Genomic DNA, 22222 nt, shown 5'->3' with positions numbered 1-22222 from the left:
CTTTAAGAAAATAGCAGGAAATTGCAAAATATAGCTAACACAGTGGAAACCATGAGTAATATACACAAATATGAATAACAAGTGTCAGATAAAACAGCTAAGGGAAGGCATTGAACTAATACAATAATATTACACAATCTCAACAGTACAATAATTGACACTCCACTGGTTTCACAGACTAAAATGCATGTTTGAGCTGTTTTAACTGAAAACAACTTGCACTGACATCTCTTTAAATATGTATGTGTGCCATTGTTTTGTGTCAGGATGCACATCAGTAATGTTTTTTCCCCCCTATGGCACATTTATAAAAGTATAGTCCTAATTGGTCTAAGCCCAGCTGTCTGTGAAACCAGGCCACTGTGTTAGTGGTAGAATAGTAGTGAACTAAGCGTGGCTTAACACAAATACGTGAGGTCTACATAAAAATTCTTAATTGTAATAACTGGCAATATCATTTTTCAGCTGTAAATTATACTACACAGTGCCACACATTTTCTGTAGCGGCCATAGACTGTAAAAAAGGTTGCGGCACATAGTTGTTGCTGTGCTGTCACGTGGTATATGTTCCTTTTCCCAGCGCTGGTAGGAATGGACCAATCATAGTCGTTTCTGATAAGAAAATAAATATTAAAAATAATTTTACAGCGATTGCTGCTGCGAATTTTGCGTGATTAAAATGATTATTTAATCTATTAGTTAATTATTATTAAAATATTATTAAATGAAATAAAAATTGTATGTACTACCGATTTCATTTAAGCAATTGTAATATTTTTATGAAAATTAAGCTTAGTTTATTAGCTATTACACGACGAACTTTACTATTAAATGTATCTGGAATGTATAATAATTTGTTAAACCAAAAGGAGTACATTTCCCTAAATTTTCCACCCAGCGCTCGGTCCACCAATCCGTTCTAACTTCTACCGCGCATGCGCGCTAACTTTGGTTCGTGGCTAAAGCGCGCATGCGCAGTGCGCTCACTGAAGTTTGGAGTGATTCGTGGAAGTTTGAGATTTGGAGGAAAAAAAGCACAGCAGAAAATCGGGAACTTGTAAAATGGCTTTTCGCAGGAGAAATAAGAGTTATCCTTTCTTCAGCCAAGAGTTTCTCATTCAGAATCACGCGGACATTGTGTTTAGTTTGGTGATTTTCGTTTTGATTGGACTGATGTTTGAGGTGAGTTAAAGAGTTTGGGATTCTCTTTTTTTTCTTGTCTGTGTCTTTGCCAGCTGTTTTTCTGCCTGTCTTTCTTCTGACTTCTACTTCAAAATGAAACATGCCGTTTTAAAAACAGACAGTGTAGCTTTAAAAACAGACCAAAAATGTGGACAGAGCCCACTTTTATCTGAATGTGTAAAGCTTTTGAAAGTAAGTTTCAGACACTCGGTTTATGCATTTAATCTCACATTAAAAGTGTGCATTAAAACCCCACTCCGATTGAGTTCAATGCGTTAAAAGAAGTCCAAAACTTCACAACTTTATTCAAAACATTATCACCGTCACCTGGGCCCAGATTTCTGCATTGTGATTATGATTAAGATGAAGATGCCTAAAGCATATTAAGTGTAATTTGAACACATAAACCAGGTGTCATAATGGTGTATTTGAGTTTTATGATGCTCACGTTTCTGCTGAAGTGCCACGTCAAGTCTCTCACGCGCCCCCCAGTTTGACTGACATTCCTGAAGAGACCAATATGACCCTTCATATTCATATACATCATAATATGTCGCTTATGAATCCCTCACCTAAAGCTAAAATGTACATTTGAAGTTTCTAGAAATGGTCTTCTCAGGTTTGTAATATTAGTCATAAACTCTGAATGAAACCCTCTTCAAGGTTCATTTCACACATCTCATCTGTCATGCAAATATGTGTGTTCAGATGGGTTTCCCCTTCACACCTGCTGCCCTGAACATCTGTGTTTCATTCAAACACCTCTGTGTTCATGCCTTTATGAAACAAATCAGTGGAGGCTCATTTGGTTTGTTTTGCAATTTACTGCTAAAATGCATGTGAAATGTCTGGTTTTCATGCTTCCTGCACAATGTGCATGTCACTCTTCCAGACATTTATTTCTGCAGTATTCATAAACTCATCACTTCCACTAGATTTATTATAATAAGCTAGTATTCATAAACTAATCACTTCCACTTGATTTATTATAAGCTATTCTTTTCAGTCAATGTTGTATTTGTCAAATGTACAACAATATAGCAATCAGCTATTTTTTTGTCATTAAAATGTCAAAGTTGTGTATCCCATTTTAGTAAACATTTTAATTAATTTTATAAGAATGTAGTAGAATAACTACTAAGTAAACATTTTGCATCACATATATAATAATATGGAACCCACTGTATAGAAAGATTAAAATTGTGACCTTTTACCTCAAAATTCGGACATCTTTTTTTTTTCTTGCAGTTAATATTTCACAATACGGATTTATTACTTACAGTTTTGAGGAAAAAGTCACAATTACATTTAAATTTTTTTCTCTGTGCCAGGAACAAGCTTCCATACAATACAAACTACTAAAATGAGTAAAATACAGACTTTTCTTTGGATATTATTAATATTATAAGGAATTTTTCACAGTTTGCTGCCATGTTATTAAGGCTTTGTATTGGATTGTCATCTTATTTTGCGTCAGAATAAAATGCACAGTCTAGTAGGAAGTGTCTAACAATGTTTTTAAATGTGTTTAAGAATGAGAATAATACATCGAAACTGTAACTGTATGGAAGCACATGAGAGTTTATTATAGATCATGTGATCTATATATGTGTGTGTGTTCAGGTAAAGGGTCACATCTGTGTGTTTTGCTCATCATTGTGGGGGAAAGTTGACTTCTTCTCTCTTTCAGACAACAGCCAAAACAGCCATTTTATTCATCCAGCCTCAGTACAACATCAGCACCATGGGCACAGGTCTGACACACAGTCATTTGCTTTGATAGTCTGTCATATCCAGTGCGGAGATGCATCTAACATGAGCTAACGTGTGTGTGTGTGTGTGTGTGTGTGTGTGTGTGTGTGTGTTTCAGATGGAGAAGTGACTCTGTATCATTATGGATGGAAAGACTGTGCCACTGTCCTCTTCTATCTTTGTATCACCATCATACTTCACGCAGTGGTGCAGGAGTATGTGCTAGATGTAAGAGTTGCAATGCATTTTGGGTAATGTAGTTTAATGTATTAGTGCAGGATGCACAGCCATACAGGTGGCTCCATTATGGGAGAAAAAAAAAAACCTCCATTGATGGCCACTAGGAAGGTTTTTTTCTTTAATGTGCATACTATATTATATATTTTTCCCCCCTGTTTGCTCCATTGTAGAAAATTAACCGGCGTCTCCATCTGTCGAAGAGTAAAAACACAAAGTTTAATGAATCTGGGCAGCTGTGTGTGTTTTACCTGGTGTCCAGTGTATGGAGTCTCTACGTCATCGGCACAGTAAGAGCCGCCAGATCACACGCACCGCATATTAAACCTCATGCTTTCTGTTTGGCACTTAATTGTTTTTGTTTTTTTTAATAGGAGGGATACCTTCTGCATCCCAGCAGCCTTTGGGAGAATTACCCTCATGTTCACCTGAGGTACATAAATGCAAAATCAAAGCATGAACACTGTCAAAAACATGTCAGAAGTCTAATTTCGCTCAAAAATGAGAAGAAAAAAAAAGTATGAGATTTTGCATGAAGAAAATTAAGCCTTTTTTTTTTTTTGGGACAGTTTTTGCATTGAGATTTCTCATTTCACTTCCAAATTCTCACTACTGTAATGTGGAAAATGTTTACATGTTTTCTAGTTGTATTATTTTTGCAGATTTGAATGAATAATGATCTTTGTTTAGGCGGTGAAATGTATATATATTTTTTAATTCAATGCAAATTTAGGTAAACAAAAATTGGGTTTAAAAATATTATAGTGTAAAAAAATGAAAAGTAGCCCAAGATTTACTCACCCTCAAGTCATCCTAGGTATATATGCCATTCTTCTTTCAGACGAATAAAATCGGAGTTATATTTAAAAAGTCCAGGCTAATCCAAGCTTTATAATGGCAGTAATAGTTGCTCTGTTTTTGAAGTCTATAAAAATGCATCTGTCCGTCAAATAACTGCTCCACACGGCTCTGGAGGGGTTAATAAAGGCCGTCTGAAGCGAATCGATGCATTTGTGTAAGAAATATATCCATATTTAAAACTTTATAAAGTAAAGTTTCGGCCGATCACCTTCCGGAAAAGTGTTGAAAGTGCATTTTTTTCCATAAACTGAATGCAGAAGGCGATCGGCCGAAACTTTACGCAAGATAACACGACAGCGTTTGTGTTCGTCTGCACGCTCTGAAAAATGACATGGCCAGTTATTAAATGGAGAATTTTCATGTAGACCTTACGTATTTGTGTTAAGCCACGAATAGTTCTCTACTATTCTACAAAACACATTGGCCTGATTTCACAGACAGGGCTTAGACCAAGTCATTTAGGATGTAGGGAAAAAAGCCACATTGGCTTCTCCGATTGCAGCAACTTCCATTTTTACTATAGATATTTTGCACTAATTTCACACAGGAAGGAAATGCTGCTTTATTTGCAAAAGTTTTGTTATATTCCAGTTAAATTCGCAACTTTTGATGGAAACATCTAGTATCAGTGGTTGATTTGATTGTGGTTGATTCTGTCAGATTGTCATGTGATTTGTAATTGTCTTTCTGTCAGGTTTCAGGTGAAGTTCTTCTACCTCACACAGCTGGCATACTGGTTTCACGCACTACCTGAGCTTTACTTCCAAAAAGTGAGAAAGGTAAGCGAAGACGAGAGGAACGCAGAAACATTGCAGGGGATATACGTAGGTATATGCGCAATATAATTAAAGTATATAATAATAGAAATATAATAAAACCATAATTGTGTTGCTCTCTTCGTTTTTTTAGGAGGAAGTCCCTCGTCAGCTGCAGTACATCAGTCTCTATCTGTTACACATTCTGGCTGCGTATCTGCTGAAGTAAGTCTTGAAACTTAGATGTGCTCACATATAAAATTGCTGGATTGACTTTTAATAAGTCAAGTTCCCCATATATAGCATTTTATACAATACAGATTTCAAAGCAGTTTTACAGTGATTAGCAGGAAAATGATTCAATGATGCAAACAGAGGCTGTGTCATTGTTCAGCTGAAGTCAGTTCAGTGCTGATTCAGTTTTGTTGTGAAGATCATCAATTATTGAATTAGTTCATTACATCTATAACAGTTCTGCAGAAAACAGTGGTGTCATCATCCAGCACAGTGCAGTCAAATCAATAATATTGTTGAATATTATTAAGTGTCCAGAGGCAACAGTAGCATGGAACCCAAACTTCATCAGGTGACAGAATGGATAAAAAAAATTAGGGGGGAGAAACCAGGCTCAGTTGGGGGGGCCAGTTCTCCTCTGGTCAACGAACAGGCACGGTGCGATTATGATTCAGGCTGCACCACAATTCATAAATGAAGTTGTGGATCGGATTCATTCAAATATTTTTAATCCAGTTCCTTTTGCTTGAAGATTGGATTCATCGCGCCAGTATGGAGATGAGTCTGGTTCTTGTGGTCTTTGCTGAGGATCTGTACCGATGAGGCCTTCACGTGGGATTGTCTAGTTAACAGGATCTCTGCTGACATTCAGGGATTCATTGTGGTCGTGTGTAGGTGCAGGTCCACCATCTGATCTGGATACGGCTGACTACGGTAACCTCGGGATAAACCGAGAGACTAATATAAGAGTGTAGATGCCATTCTTATGATGCAACAAGTACATTGGGTGTTATGGGAAGTGATCCTTGTTCTGGTCGTGCTAGTTAATGCAGCCTAACAATCCTTTAACGGATGGGTGTGTTTGCTTTCTGAACAAAACTAGGAAGACTGCTCAAGAGTTTGGGTCCTAAATAGGAAAAGGATCTACCGCCTGCCGTTGATTTAAATATTCTTTATTCTGTGTTATCAACTGGCCAGAATTTCTGCTGCATTTTGGACCAGCTGGACCAGCTTTGTTTATTAGGCGTGCAGAGCAACCACCTAGTAGAACATTACAATAAGCTAGCCTTGAAGTCTCTTCTGCATTTATCATTGAGAGCATATGTAGTCATTTAGATATTTTTTTAAGGTGGAAAATGTGGTTTTACAGATGCTAGAAATGTGGATTTCAACTGAAAGATTGGTGTCAAAGAGGTATCACACCCAGGTTCCTAACTGACGACGAAGACTTGCTTCCAAATGATATCTCCCAAGGGTAGCATATACAGGGTGAAAAGCAACAATCTTAGCACTGAGCCTTGCGGTACTCCATACTGAACTTGTAATAGATATGCCACCTCTTTATTTACTGCCACAGATTTATACTGGTCAGATAAGTATGATTTGAACCATATCAATGCAATTCCACTGATGCCAACATCATTTTCAAGTCTTTTCAAAAGAAAGTTGTTGTCGATAGTATCAAATGCAGCGCTATTACTGTGTTACTGGATCTTTGAGAGATACAATCACAATCGGACAAGGCAAATCATTTGTCTCCGTACTGTGATACGGTTTAAATCCTGACAGGAAATACTCACAGATAACACTTCTTTCTTAAAAGGAACATGGTTATTGAAATGATACTGCCTATTCTAGTATTTTTTGGCAGAAAGGGTAGATTCGAGATTTGCCTGTAATTCTCTAGTATCAAGTTTTTTACCAAGAGGTGTAATAATAGCCAGCTTAAAAGTTTTCGGTGCATATCCTAATGACAAATGAATTAATGATATTAAGGAAGGGGATCTATGAGCTCTGGAAGCATCTCTTTCAGTAGCTTAGTCGGTATAGGGTCTAACGTACATGTTGTTAGATGATTTAACGAGTTTAGACAATTCTTCCTCTCCTATAGCAAGGAATGAATGGAATTTTTCCTCAGGGACACTGCAATGCACTGTCTGATGCGATGATGTAGTAGACGGTTGCATGGTTATAATTTTCTCTCTAATGCAATCAATCTTGCAAGTAAAGAAAGTCAGTCATTACTACTGTGCCGTTTGGAAACAACTGAAGTTGAAGCTTTATTTCTGTTTGATTTAGCCACTATCAAATAAATACCTAGGGTTGTGTGTGCTGTCTTCTAAGAGAGTCGAAGCGCAAGCAATTCAAGGCCTTTCTGTATGCAGTAACACTGTCCTTCCATGAAGTGCGAAATACTCCTAGTTTTGTTTTCTTCCAGGTACGCGTTCCTTATTTTTGGGCTGCTCTCTTGAGGGTGTGAGTGTGCTTGTTATACCGCATTGTTCTTGTTATATGGCGTTGGACTATTTTCCCTAAATCTTTAAGCGCAAAGAAGCAACCGTGTCTAAAGTGCTGGTCTAAAGTATGATTACGACAATGACTGGGTCCTGACACGTGTTGTTTAACTCAATCTCAATGTGTCTCTTTCATTATCTACATGTATTAAAATCAGCTACAATAAATACTTTATCTGCAGTCAGTACTAACTCTACTTTCCCATAGAAAATCAGCAAATTCTTTGATAAAGTCATGGTGGCCTGTATACAGTAGCCAGCACACATGTCAAACGGGATTTAGCACTTACGCTAGATAGCGTTACATAAAGCACCATCACTTCAAAAGAGTTATACTTTAAACTAAACCTCTGAGTAATACCAGAGAATGTCTAATATGGCGAGAAGTTTCACTCTCACTGAACTTCCGGCTTCTGAACTGGTTGCAGTTCCTCTCTGATTCCATATGAGGGCGCTCACAGGACGAGTGCAGAATGAATGGAGGTCTATGGCGCTATACCAATAAAAATCCACTTTTCTCAGGATATAATTTTTTATCTAGTAATTTGAATGTTGTATTCGAAAGGAAATGCAAATAAATTACACATTGCTGGGTGTTAGATTTTTTAGAGTCACTTATTTGCTTTAAAAAGTCTTTTAAAGTGTCAATGACGTCATACACATGTACGACCAGAGATACTGCTTAACGGCAATCCTTCAGTCGCTCTGGTGCTTTCGCGCTCTGCACTTTCTTTTCTCTCGAGGCATCGACAACACAGCTGACACAGGTAAATACACGTGCTAGAAGAGTTTTTGTTTTGTTTGTTTCTGGTCCCGCTTCAGATGACACGATGCCATCAAGCGGGATCTCTGGTCGTAATCAGTCCTTCACTGACCAATCAGCGTTCATTAGCAGAATGCTAGCGTGTTATGGACAACAACAACTCAACCTGTAAGAAATCAAAAGGACATAAGTACTCGTTCATTCAACTTTCGACCTAAAACCCATGTTGAACTTGCAAAATCTACAATAATTTCTGAGATTTCTCAACGGCAATCGGGTGAAAGAGACAAATTTAGCCGTCAAGCCCCATTGACTTCCATTCATTTTGCACTCATGGCGATCGCCCCCAGTGGAACTCTGGTGGTACTACAACCAAAATTCTGTACAACAGGGCTTAATAGGGAGTGGGCAGGCTCTCCGTAGACGGGCTCTGGTAATACTGAAGATATTACTATAATTACAGCAACACCTCACCCTTTGCTTTTCAGATGAGGCTTGTGTTTATAACTAATCTTGGGGTGGTGGACTCATTTAAAGTAATGTAATCATCTGGTTTTAGCCAGGTTTCTGTCAAACACAGCTAAGTTATGATCTGTGATCATATCATTTATAATAAAGATAGATAGATGGATGGATGGATGGATGGATGGATGGATGGATCCAACCCAAGTTGGGTTGAAAATGGACTAAACCAGCAATTGGGTTGTTTTAAGCAAACATTTAATCCAACCGCTGGGTTAAAACAACCCATTCACTGGGTTAGTCTATTTTCAACCCAACTTGGGTTGTTTTTAACCCAGCATTTTTTAGAGTGTACATGGATGTTTACATGTGCCCTAAAAACAAAAACAAAAAGTTTATTCAAATACTATTTTAATTAACAACTATTACTGTTTAATATCAGATATTTGCATGAAGAATGATTGATTAAATGTATATTTTTCATCTTTCTTTAGCTTGACACGGGTCGGGCTGGTCCTGTTGTTTCTGCAGTATCTTTCTGAGATGGGCTTCCATCTGTCTCGACTGTTCTACTTCATCGACGAAAACCACCACAAAATGTGAGCCAAACTCCCTTATGCTTTAATTTCATAATATATAATTACCATTAATATATTTTAAAAATATTTTGAAAGATATTAATACTTTTATTCCGCAAGGATGCATTAAATTAATGAACAAAGTTTTTGACCTTCACTTTCGATCAAAGAATCCTGGGAAGAGAATGCATTGCGGTTACAACATTATTAACATTGTTGTTTTCAACATTGATAATAATAATCAGAAATGTTTCTTGAGCAGAAAATCATCATATTTGAATGATTTCTGAAGGATCATGTGACACTGAAGACTAGAGTAATGATGCTGAAAATTTAGCTTTACCATCTAAGGAATATCTACCGCGGGAGTTCACCTCCACTATTATCACAGCAGCCTATATTCCACCCGATGCTGATGCCAAGCTTGCTATGAAAGAACTTCACGCAGCCATCAGTAAACAACAGACTGATCACCCGGAAGCTGCGTTTATTGTTGCAGGTGACTTTAATCACTCAAACTTAAAGTCAGTGCTACCCAAGTTTCACCAGCATGTTTCCTGCCACACCAGAGGAAACAAAACCTTAGACCATGTTTACACAAACATGGCCGGAGCTTACGTTGCGACACCCCTCCCCCACCTGGGACAGTCAGATCACCTCTCTTTGTTTCTCAGACCCAAATATTCACCCCTCATCAACCGCGTGAAGCCATCAATGAAAACCATCAAGGTGTGGCCTGCGGGGGCAGACTCCACACTCCAGGAAAGGTTTCTAAACACAGACTGGAGTATGTTTGCTTCTCAAGCCACCAGTGGCGCTCACACGGACATTGACTCCTACACCTCCTCAGTATTGGATCATATCAATACCACCATCGACAGTGTTACAACCCAGAAACAGATCACCACATACCCAAATCAGAAGCCTTGGATGAACAGGGAAGTACGACTCCTGCTGAAGTCACGCAATACTGCCTTCAGATCAGGAGATGCACAAGCCTACAGCGCATCCAGGGCAAACCTGAAGAGGGGCATCAAAAAGGCCAAGCACTGCTACAAGCTTAAGATTGAGGGTCACTTTTCCAACTCTGACCCTCGACGCATGTGGCAGGGCATCCAGGCCATCAGTGACTACAAACCCCCCCACTCCACCCCCGCAGCCACTGATGTCAACTTCCTGAATGAGCTAAATTACTTTTATGCTCGTTTTGAAAGAGACAACAGAGAAACTGCCACCAAGCTCAAACCCTCAGCTGACCACCCACCAATCACACTCTCCACCACAGATGTCTGCAAGGCACTGAGCCGGATCAGCGCGCACAAGGCTGCTGGACCAGACAACATCCCTGGACGTGTGCTCAGGGCATGTGCGGAGCAGCTCGCTGGGGTTTTTACAGACATTTTCAACCTGTCTCTCGCCCAAGCAGCTGTACCATCATGCTTTAAACGCACTTCCATTGTGCCAGTGCCGAAACACTCCAGCCCGAGGTGCCCTAATGACTACCGCCCTGTAGCACTCACACCCATCATTATGAAGTGCTTTGAGCGGCTGGTCCTGGAACACCTAAAAGACTCTATACCATCCACATTGGACTCACACCAGTTTGCCTACCGCAGCAATAGGAGCACAGAGGATGCAGTTTCCATGGCACTGCACTCTGTGCTCACCCATCTGGACAGTAAAAACACTTATGCACGCATGCTGTTTGTTGACTTCAGCTCAGCATTCAACACTGTCATCCCATCCAAGTTAATTGCCAAACTTGGAGACCTGGGCATCAACACTTCAATGTGTAACTGGATTTTGGACTTCCTAACTGACAGACCCCAGAATGTTCGATCAGGATCCACCTGCTCCACATCCATCACTCTTAACACTGGTGTACCACAGGGCTGTGTGCTAAGTCCGTTTCTCTACTCCCTCTTCACCTCCGACTGCAAGCCTGTGTATGGAACTAATTCCATCGTCAAGTTTGCGGACGACACTACGGTGATTGGTCTCATCAGCAACAACGATGAGACTGCCTACAGGGAAGAGATCCAGCACCTGGCTACATGGTGCGCTGATAATAACCTGCTCCTCAACACCACCAAAACGAAGGAGCTCATTGTGGACTTCAGGAAGGAGTCAAGAGGCACACACGACACCATCCACATCAATGGAATGGCTGTTGAGCGTGTCTCCAGTTTCAAGTTCCTGGGGACCCACATCTCGGCGGACATGTCGTGGACGACCAACACCTCCAGCCTGGTCAAGAAGGCTCACCAGCGCCTCTTCTTCCTGAGGACACTGAGGAAGAATCAGCTCTCCTCGGCTATCCTGGTGAACTTCTACCGCTGCGCAATAGAAAGCATCCTGACCAACTGTGTGGCAGTGTGGTATGGGAGCTGCTCTGTTGCGGAGCGCAAGGCACTGCAGCGGGTGGTGAAAACTGCCCAGCGCATCACAGGGACTCCACTGCCTGCCATCGAACACATCCAGAGGAAACGCTGCCTGCATCGAGCTCGCAGCATCCTCAAGGACTCCTCTCACCCAGCCCACAGACTGTTTTCTCTCCTGCCCTCCGGCAGGCGTTTCAGGATCCACCGGACCAGGACCAGCAGACTTAAGAACAGTTTTTTCCCCAGAGCTGTCTCTTTATTGAACTCAAACCCCCGTTGATCCACTTCCCTCATAAACTGATAACTCTCCTACCTCACATCCACCTTCACTTTGTTATTTGCACTACTGACTGTTTATTACAGTAACAACTGTTTACTTATGCATTCTGCACCACCATACCGTAACTGGATTATGCTCATCTGCACTGCCGACTGTATTTACAGTAACAATGTTTACATTTGCATTTTGCACCGTACTTCTAACTGGAATATGCAACCACTTTCCACTGCACTTTTACACTTTCTTTCGGATAGCTCTGTCCATAATTTATTGTACTAACTTAATCCACTGCTATATTCCTCATATTAGCCTAACATATTATTGTATACCTCTAACTGTAAAATTCTGTTCAAGTAATAACCGTCTGTATATTTATTCATAGTACATAGTCACCTGTAAATTCTGTTTATAGTAATAGCCATCTGTATATTTATTCATAGTACATATTCACCTGTAAATTCTGTTTATAGTAATAGCCATCTGTATATTTATTCACTGTATATATTCATCTGTAAATTCAGTTCTACTTATAGTAATAACCATCTCTCTACTTATACATATTTATATATATTCAGAACATTTTTATGTCCTGCACTTACGCAACCATTGTATATATCCTGCACTTGCTGCTATTGCACTTCTGGTTAGACCTAAACTGCATTTCGTTGCCTTGTACTTGTACTTGTGTAATGACAATAAAGTTGAATCTAATCTAATCTAATCTAATAAATTACAATTCAAAATATATTCAAATAGAAACAGTTCTTTTAAATTGTCATATTTCACACAATATAACAGTTTTACCTGTATTTTTGTTCAAATAAATACAGCCTTGGTTAGCAGGAGAGACGTATTTTAAAATCATAAACTGACCTGAGACCTTGGACGGTAGTGTGTATCATAATCTCTCTATATAACAGCAAATATGCTTGTATTGTATTTGTGTGTGTAGGTTTGAGATGTGGTCTGTTGGGTTCGTCCTGACCCGTATGATCACTCTGACTCTGATGTTCCTGGCTGTCGGCTTCGGTTTGGCTCGTTCTGAAAACCAGATGCTTGATTTGGATACTGGAAACTTCAACACTCTTTCTATCAGGTGAGACAGACATTCACACTCATTGTAGTTCAGTACGTCACGACATGAGACTAATGCTGTGTGTGTGTGTGTTTGACACGCAGGCTGCTGGTGTTGTTCATGGTGTGTTTCACTCAATCATGGCTGCTCTGGAAGTTCTTCCGTTTCCAGCTGAGCCGAACACGTGAGCTGAGATTGGAGCAGGTGGCCCGGAAGAGAGCGGCCGCTAAACAACAGATGCAGCGCACGCTGAAACGAGATTCAGGTACATGCTCGTTCTATTGCACTGCACTAGTTATACACTGATATACTCATATCTTCTTAGGGATGAAAAGAATGTTCAAATACCTGAGCATTGTTATACTGTTAGTGAACGTCCCAACTACATTTGGAAGAATGTCAAATATGTGCTGCGCGCTTTCCTCTCAATAACAAAATAAACATCGCCATTGGCTACAACAGTATGAATGAGTAATTACTAACATTTTTGGGTAAACTATCTCTTTTTAGCTTAAGGCCCAGATATACTTAAAGTGAAATGGAAGAACGAACTGGTGTGACGTAACAAACAAAATCGGTCCGGTTTCAATGGGGACATTTTTGTCCAAGCAGTGCTAAGTCAAGTCAACTTTATAAACTTGTATAGTTTATATCAACTTTTTACATTTATATAGTGCTTTTTACAATGCAGATTGTTTCAAAGCAGCTTCACAGTGTTAAACAGGAAAATAATGCAACAGAATTTGATTCGCCTCTGGAGAAAACGGTGATGTCATCTAGCTCATTTCAGTTATCATACAGTGACAGTGGGCAGATCAGTTATTTAGTTGATGTATTTAATTGAGTTTAGTTTAATTTATTTGGTTTAAAAATATAGTGTCCCCAACTGAGCAAGCCAAGCCAAAGGTGACCGTGTCAAGGAACCAAAACTCCATCAGGCGACCTAATGGAGAAAAAAAAAAAAACCTTGGGAGAAACCAGGCTCAGTTGGTGTGCCAGTTGTCCTCTGGCCAATTAACAAACAGTGTGTGATTATATGCTGAGTGGAACTCTTTCGTTGACCTAGTGCAAAATTGATTTTTTTTTAAAAAAGGAAATGGGGGTGAAATAGTAAAATTCTAATAAAAATGCACACGTGTCAAAATTTATGTAGTTAGTATTAACGTAGGCAAAATTATCAAAAAGACAAAAATGTCCATAAGGAATAAAAAGTGTATACATCGCTCATTTTTCTAAAGTGTTTCTAACAGTGACACCAGCAGTTAAAGTTACAGTGGGAGGAAGCATCTCTTAGAATAAATGTAAAAATGATGGGAAAACTTGAGCAATATACTTCCTTTTAATAAATAGAACCATAATTACATTAATGTAAAAATACAAAATAGAATTGTTTTGGTTGTTGTTCTTGGTAGTGGAAGTCATTTTTATTTATTTAACCTGAAAAATGTGTCAATTTAGTGTAACTGGAGCATGATATATATATATATATATATATATATATATATATATATATATATATATATATATATATATATATATATAAATATAAATATAAATATAAATATATATATATATATTTATATTTATATTTATATTTATATTTATATTTATATTTATATATATATATATATATATATATATATATATAAATATAAATATAAATATAAATATAAATATAAATATATATATAAATATAAATATAAATATATATATATATATATATATATATATATAAATTATTATTATTATTTTTTTAATCCGTATAACATTTATATTTTTCTTAAATATAGATAGTTTTAAAAACACAGAGGAAGAAGGTGGAGCCCCAGAGCAACACTTACCTGTTACGTAATCGCCATTCTGGAAAGTTCACTTTGGCAAGCTGATTCAAACTCCAGAAAAGAACTAGGGTTTTGCCTACATTCACACTGTCAGTTTTCGGGATTGACAACAACAAATGTGTGTGAACATAAACATCCGAGTTGATTGTACTTATTTAAGACAGCAACTCTTTTTTTTAGTGTATGGTTAAAGGGGTCACGAATTGAGAAATCAACTTTTCATTCAGCTTTTGATATATAAGGGTTCATTGTGATATAAGAATATCCTGTAAGTTTCCTTGTTAGTCAAAGAAAAGCTTTTATTGACACCAGGCCCAGCAAACGCTAGATCTCAGAATGTGCCACACCTTGACGTCATCGTGTGGTGAAACATCACCTCAACAGTATGCCTGATTCTATAGCCCCGCCCACCGACTCGTGGAGCTAAACGGATCGCGTTACTGATAGCAAGATATTGCACTGTGCCTGGTTATGGAAGAACACAGTCGCTGCATAAGCTTCCTTCGGATTCTAATATTAGGAATGTGTGGTTGAACTTTATTTTTAATGAATATCCAGCTCACGTGGGGAAGACATTGCGCGTTTGTTCCTTCATTTAACCACAGATTCGTTTGTAAACACGAGACTGGATTTGCAGTCAGGATGAGATTACATGAATGAATGAAGCAACACACTAATGTGAGTAAAACATGTTTTTTATATGTGATAGTATTGCATTGTTATAGATCGTTTATCTATTAATTATGTGTACATGTCTTACTAAACATAACTTACCACTGTCACAGGGCTCGCAAACCCCAACGTCCCAGGGCTATGTGTTTTCCAGACGGGCTACCAATACGCATCATCTTAAATAGTGAAAGGGCTTAATGTGCATTGTTCACTCTCTTGACTTGATATTTGAAGGAATAATACAATCGCAGAAGATTGGAATGTTATTTTTATATTACTTGGCCCACCCAATCGGTGGATATAACCGCCAACAGTGCATCACACACGCACACACAATGATGCTGTCTGCAACGTACTGTGCGTGCGTGTGATGCACTGTTGGCGGTTATTATCCACCGATTGGGTGGGCCAAGTAATATAAAAATAACATTCCAATCAATCGCGGGTGGATGAGAGATAAATCATTGTGTTTGTTTGATAAAGACATTTTGCGAGTCCTGTGGGCGAATCATTCCGGTTGCCGTTTTCCCTCACGCTTTCAAAACAATGCCTTACGAGTACTCGTGGGGGAGCCAAAGCTCATTAAATATGCGAAGCTTATCCAATCATAGCAGTGGCCGTTTACTTAAAAGTCTTCAGTGTGGCACGCCCATAAAAACAGAGCGTTCCATGAGAGAGGCTTAAAACCAGGGTAGAAAATAGCCTATTATGATGTTTATGAATGTAAAAACCATGCAAACGTCATAAGTTGACCTCAGACAACAGTTTAAAAATTTCAACTTCAATTACATTAAACTCACTTACAATTAGTTGAGTCTTGTATAACTTATCATAATAGTCGAAGCAATTTTCAACTTTTTTATGAGTTAAAGCAATGTAAAAACATTTTTTCCATAGCTTATTAATCATATAGTTTATTACAGTGTATGAAGGACTCAAATACAGGACTGACAACTGTTCTGCTGCTGTGTGTGAACATGGCCTTTGTTCTAAATGAAGTCACACCAGAAGTATATCTGAGCCTTAAAGGGTTGGTTCACTCAAAAATGAAAATTCTGTCATTAATTACTTACCCTCATGTCGTTCGACACCCGTAAGACCTCCGTTCATCTTCGGAACAGAAATTAAGATATATTAGTTGTAATCTGATGGCTCTGAAAGGCCTCCATTGGCTCAATGGCACGGTTCACTCTCAAGACCCTTAACCCTTAATCGTCCCTTGGGGTCCAGCTGACCCCACTGGACTTTTCCTCCATTTTTTAAGTGTTCCCTTCATCTCAGGGCCATGAGACTCTGTGACTTTTCCTAAATAATCTATCTAAACATGCACAAAAAATCTGGGCTTGATTTGGTTGTTCTAAAGGTGTGTAAAAATTTTTTTACCGTTTAAGTCCCTCTGGGTCAGATTGACCCCACATTGAAAATGAATGGGAAAGTGTAAAAAATACATTTTTTGCACTTTTTTTGTAAATTTTTTTTTACTAAATCCAGTATAAATCTGAAAATTTCCACATTTATATCAAGGTCTGGTCCTAGAGCATAAACACAAAGTAGAACGAACTTTCTGTCTCATACACACACGCACAAACACACACACAAACACACACGTGTGTGACTGCAACAGAGACCATTTTTATAGAAACTGGCAAATAAAATCAACAAAACTGGCATAAATCTGAAAGATTTTCATACATAAATGAAGTACTAATACTAGAGCACAAATGCAATATGGAACAAGCATGTTCACTCACACGCACACACACACAAACACAAACACAGGTGTCTGGAGCATTTTTTTGGATTTTGGCAATGAATGGGAAAATGTAAAAAATGCTTTTTTTTTCACTTTGTTTGTAAAAAAAATCAACTAAATCCAGTATAAATCTGAAAATGTCTACATTTATATCAAGATCTGGTCCTAGAGCATAAACACAAAGTGGAACGAACTTTCTGTCTCATACACACACGCACACAAACACACACATGTGTGTGACTGCAACAGAGAGCATTTTTATAGAAACTGGCAAATAAAATCAACAAAACTGGCATAAATCTGAAAAAATTACATACATAAATGAAGGACAAGTACTAGAGCACAAATGCAACATGGAACAATCATGAGAAAGAGAGGGAAAAGGGCAAATAAAAGAAAGATGAAAGGCAGCTTAACTTTTGCATAACTTCCCTAATGGACCTCTATTGGATAATGTGGTCATTGCACTCTCTTTCTCTTTAACTATAATTCCTAAAGTTTTTCCACAAACCTACAGATGGCGGTATTCTATCCCTAACACATAGAGCAATGTCCAAAAACTATTTATATTTATTTAAGATCATCATTCAAGTGATTTTTTCATAAAAAAATGATTTTTAATGAGCCAATTTATGACATAGTTAAGTATTTGTGCAGTAAATAGGTAAAAAACTACCAAATACCCACAAAAACACAGCATAAATGTATAGTTGAGAAGTAAATAAAAAAAATGATATATAGTTTTCCATGTAAAAAAATTGTATTTCCTTATGCAATCGCTCTGTAAAAGTTTGGGGTCTATCTGACCCCAAGGGACTCAAACGTAAACCCTACTTGAGGGGCGATTAAGGGTTAAAAGGCACTAAAGACGTCGTTACAAAGTCCATCTCATTACAGTGGTTCTACAATAACTTAATGGAGTGACGAGAATAGTTTTTGTGCGCAAAAAAACCCCTAAATAACGACTTGTATAGTGATGACGATTTCAAAACACGACCTCATGAAGCTTAAAGCGTTATGAATCAGCGAGTCGATTCAGCGGTTTGAATCGCCAAATTTCAGCAGTTTGGCGGTTTGACACGCGATCCGAATCATCATTCGGCTCACTGATTCATAACGCTTCGAAGCTTCATGAGGCCGTGTTTTGAAATCGTCATCACTATATAAGTCGTTATTTAGGGTTTTTTTGCGCACAAAAACTATTCTCGCCGATTCATAAAGTTATTTTAGAACCACTGTAGTGAGATGGACTTTGTAATGACGTCTTTAGTGCCTTTTAAGGGTCTTGAGAGTGTAACGTGCCATTGTGCCAATGGAGGCCTTTCAGAGCCATCAGATTTCAACTAAAATATCTTCATTTCTATTCCGAAGATGAACGCAGGTCTTACTGGTGTCGAACGACATGAGGGTAAGTAATTAATGACAGAATTTTCATTTTTGGGTGAACTAACCCTTTAAGCTTAAGAGTTAGTTTACCCAAAAATGTTATTGATTACTCCTCTATACTGTTGTAACCAGTGGTGATGTATCACATTGCATATGCACATTGGCCCAGGCTACTGCAGAAGGCAAGATTTATGGCTGAACTGTTGGTCTGTTCCTCACACAAAGCTTTTGTGAATGGCTTAGAATTTTTTTTTTTTAGGTTTCTAGGTGAACTTTCCTTGGCCTCTGGGTAATAATATTCTTTTGTGTGTGAAAGCCAAAACGTGACGCACAGAATGACAAACACTGGTTTTGTAGGTCTGATGTCTTCGGTTACACATGTGACGTTGTTTGGTGTTCGGTGATGCATTTTTCTTCTCTAACACGAGCTGTTTGTGTTCTGCAGTCGGTCATCATGAGAATGGCCTCATTAAAGCAGAGAACGGCACATCTCCTCGTCTCAAGAAGATCAAAGCGCCGTAAACTTCAGCCTCATTCCAGCAGATGGCCAGCCTCCACACATCGAGGGCACAGGAACAGGAAACGCATCATCTGCCTGCTGCTTCCTGTTACCACATCAAGAGAAGCCAATGTGGCGTTTCTCCGAGGAAGTGACAACAGGACCCTCGACAGGCCCTAAACTTCTTTCCAGTTTCAGTATTCATGTTATTTCTTTCTACATATGTTTTCTAAACTTCACTCAGTCTTTCTTTATTAAAGCGCTGTTTTGAGGTTAGTTTGTTTTTCTGCATCTGCGTGTCTCGAGGTACAAAAGTGGCGACTACGGTGGCCTTGAAAGGACACTCGTTGAGATAATTTGAATCATAGGTGTTATTGTGAGACTTCACACATTCTGAGTTTGTAATGAACAAGATTTACATGACAATCCAAAAAGAACCGGCAAAGAAAGAGGAAAATCCATGTTTTTTGTGTCCGGTTTGAGGTCGGAACAAGTGTTGTAGTAGTGAAATGACCCTGAATCAGAGCAAACACACTCACTCACACTCCTTTAATGAGCGTTTATGGAGTTTCTGCTTTGTACGTTTATGCAGTTTGATATTTGATTGTGTATATGATGATGCTTTATAAATATTGAACCTTTTTGAATAGTTACATTGTTTTGAGTTTTCTGTCTTTTGCAGAAACATTTCAACCTTTGTTTTATTTACTTCATTTATTTAATCGTATAAACTGATAATGAAATGGCAGACAGAAAAGAATTTACATTTGGTGAAAATGTCACATTTCATCTGAAAAAAGAGAAAATAAATCGCATTAGGATGTTTTATTTTTTTGCATTGACTGTTCGTACTTTTGAAAATAAAATAAAACCATCCTTAACTCAAAACATTTGTATATCTTAAATACCTTTTTGCATGAAAGTTTAATTTTCAATGCAAAAAAAAATAATGCAATAAAAATCTTACTGTTCATAAAAGAAGTCTTTTGCATTTCTGTAATGCAAAAATATATCATCACTAATACAGATATTTATAAATATTCAAAAATCATGCCTGGACACTTTTTTTAGAAACCAAAAATTAGTGCATGTATACATGCACATGAACTTTAATAACATCCCATTCTTAATCCGTAGGGTTTAATATGGAGTTGGCCCACCCTTTGCAGCTCTAACAGCTTCAACTCTTCTGGGAAGGCTTTCCACAAGGTTTAGGAGTGTGTTTATGACCATTCTTCTAGAAGCGCATTTGTGAGGTCAGGCACTGATGTTGGACGAGAAGGCCTGGCTCTCAGTCTCCGCTCTAATTCATCCCAAAGGTCAGGACTCTGTGCAGGCCAGTCAAGTTCCTCCACACCAAACTCACTCATCCATCAGGAAAGGGCCGTCCTCAAACTGTTCCCACAAAGTTGGGAGCATGAAATTGTCCAAAATGTTTTGGTTCCTTTCACTGGAACAAAGGGGCCAAGCCCAACCCCTGAAAAACAACCCATAATTCTCCCTCCACCAAACTTTACACTTGGCACAATGCAGTCAGGCAAGTCCCGTTCTCCTGGCAACCGCCAAACCCAGACTCGTCCATAGGATTGCCAGACAGAGAAGCGTGATTGGTCACTCCAGAGAACACGTCTCCACTGCTCTAGAGTCCAGTGGCGGCGTGCTTTACCCCACTGCATCAGACTCTTTGCACTGTACTTGGTGATGTAAGGCTTGGATGAGCTGCTCGGTCATGGAAACCCATTCCATGAAGCTCTACGCACTGTTCTTGAGCTCATCTGAAGCCCACATGAAGTTTGGAGAAAGTTGGTGACTTCTGCGCACTGTGCGCCTCAGCATGTGCTGACCCGCTCTGTGATTTTGCATGGCCTATTTCGTGGTTGTTCCCAATTGCTTCCACTTTGTTATAATACCACCTATAGTTGACCGTGGAATATTTAGTAGTGAGGAAATTTCACGAATGGATTTATTGCACAGGCTCCTGAGAGCGACCCATTCTTTCACAAATGTTTGTAGAAGCGTCTGTATGCCCAGTGCTTGATTTTATACACCTGTGGCCATGGAAGTGATTTGTAACACCTGAATTCAGTGATCTGGGGTGTCTCAATACTTTTGGCAATATAGTGTACCCTTGGGCTGGAGAAGGAGAGTACATGTTGAAATAAAGTGTTACTTTCTGCATTTTTTTATCAAGGTAAAATGGGAGACTTGTTAATTTTTTATGTTAGTATGTATCACAATAAATGTATGTAAGCAGCTTATATACTGTGTTAAAATACTGCCTTACAACTAGTGTTAATTTCGTCAGACGAGACGAGACTAAATATGTTCGTTAACGACCTTTTTTTCCATGACGAAGACGAGACGATGACGAGACTGCACCAATGTCCAAAAACACTGACTAAGACTAAATTAACATGCATTATTGTTGACGAAAAAGGACGAGACTAAAATGTTTTGCATAAAATAAAAACTAAGATAAAATCTCTCTTCATTTTCGTCTACAATTGTCTCTACTTTTACATCATGAGATGAATATTCAGCTGTTCAAAATATTCAGAAAGAGTTCCCGCTGTTGCTGGAGTACAGGTCTCTCTCAGACTCCGCCTGTCATCTCGCGGCCGCGCGCGTGTGGTCACGTGGTTCCCGGAGCGCTCAATACCTCTAGCGCTGTGTCAGTATATTTGAATGGCTTAAGCCGCGTAAGTTACACAACAGCTTCACTTTACAGGTGTTTGCAGCAATTTTTGGTAAACAGTACAGCATAGTGTGCGTCAGCCACATTTACAGTATCATTTTATTATGGAGAGTGGTAGAGATCAAAATTGTTAACATTAATATTAATGTTTTTCTTGTATTTAGCCCTCAGGTATTCCTTACTAATTAAGTCACACTTGTACTCATTGATGGTCAAATGTGACCATACACCTTAACTATTTCAAAAATAAATAGCCTATATTTTAATTCAATAATATTTATTGAATATTTTGAGGAGATCTTTTGGTACTAAATACTATTTGTGCAATACTTATGGTCCATTAATGATCACTTAAAATATTTTTCTTCTAATATTTTTCTTATTTATATTACAATTAGTGTATTAATTAAGGTTAAAATAGAGAATTCCACTGCAAAGAGGCAAATTAGAGTCATTTTGTGGCTGGAAAAATAAAAAAATTCACTTGTAATGCCATTACCCACTGGGTGCCTGTATGGCTCT

At 38.5% G+C, this 22222-nt stretch overlaps 1 protein-coding gene across 2 annotated transcripts; it reads left to right on the top strand.

Annotated features, from left to right (window-relative positions):
- Window positions 1–967: 967 nt before the first annotated feature.
- tram2 (translocation associated membrane protein 2) lies at window positions 968–21495 on the top strand. 2 transcript variants are annotated; one of them, XM_079832026.1, is made up of 11 exons: window positions 968–1182; window positions 2873–2936; window positions 3053–3162; window positions 3345–3461; window positions 3546–3604; window positions 4727–4811; window positions 4942–5012; window positions 9035–9139; window positions 12732–12875; window positions 12959–13119; window positions 18952–21495. In XM_079832026.1, the coding sequence occupies exons 1-11, from the start codon at window positions 1063–1065 to the stop codon at window positions 19026–19028; spliced, it is 1113 nt and encodes a 370-aa protein (XP_079688152.1). In that variant the 5' UTR covers window positions 968–1062; the 3' UTR covers window positions 19029–21495. The 2 variants fall into 2 exon arrangements, with proteins under 2 accessions (XP_079688152.1, XP_079688151.1); XM_079832025.1 differs by having other exon boundaries at window positions 4727–4856; window positions 18952–19979.
- Window positions 21496–22222: the final 727 nt, after the last annotated feature.

This window comes from Gobio gobio, assembly GCF_949357685.1.
Source record: "Gobio gobio genome assembly, chromosome: 12".
NCBI lineage: Eukaryota > Metazoa > Chordata > Actinopteri > Cypriniformes > Gobionidae > Gobio > Gobio gobio.
Note: the sequence above shows the minus strand (reverse complement) of the source record. Positions and strands in the feature narration are given on the sequence as shown.

What these genes read in the sequence shown, in the direction of transcription:
- tram2 (XM_079832025.1), top strand. Translation starts at nt 1,063, where the DNA reads ATGGCTTTTCGCAGGAGAAATAAGAGTTATCCTTTCTTCAGCCAAGAG. An exon ending in TGCAGGAGTATGTGCTAGAT is followed by an intron (nt 3,163 to 3,344) that starts GTAAGAGTTGCA and finishes GCTCCATTGTAG; the next exon opens with AAAATTAACCGGCGTCTCCA. An exon ending in TACCCTCATGTTCACCTGAG is followed by an intron (nt 3,605 to 4,726) that starts GTACATAAATGC and finishes TCTTTCTGTCAG; the next exon opens with GTTTCAGGTGAAGTTCTTCT.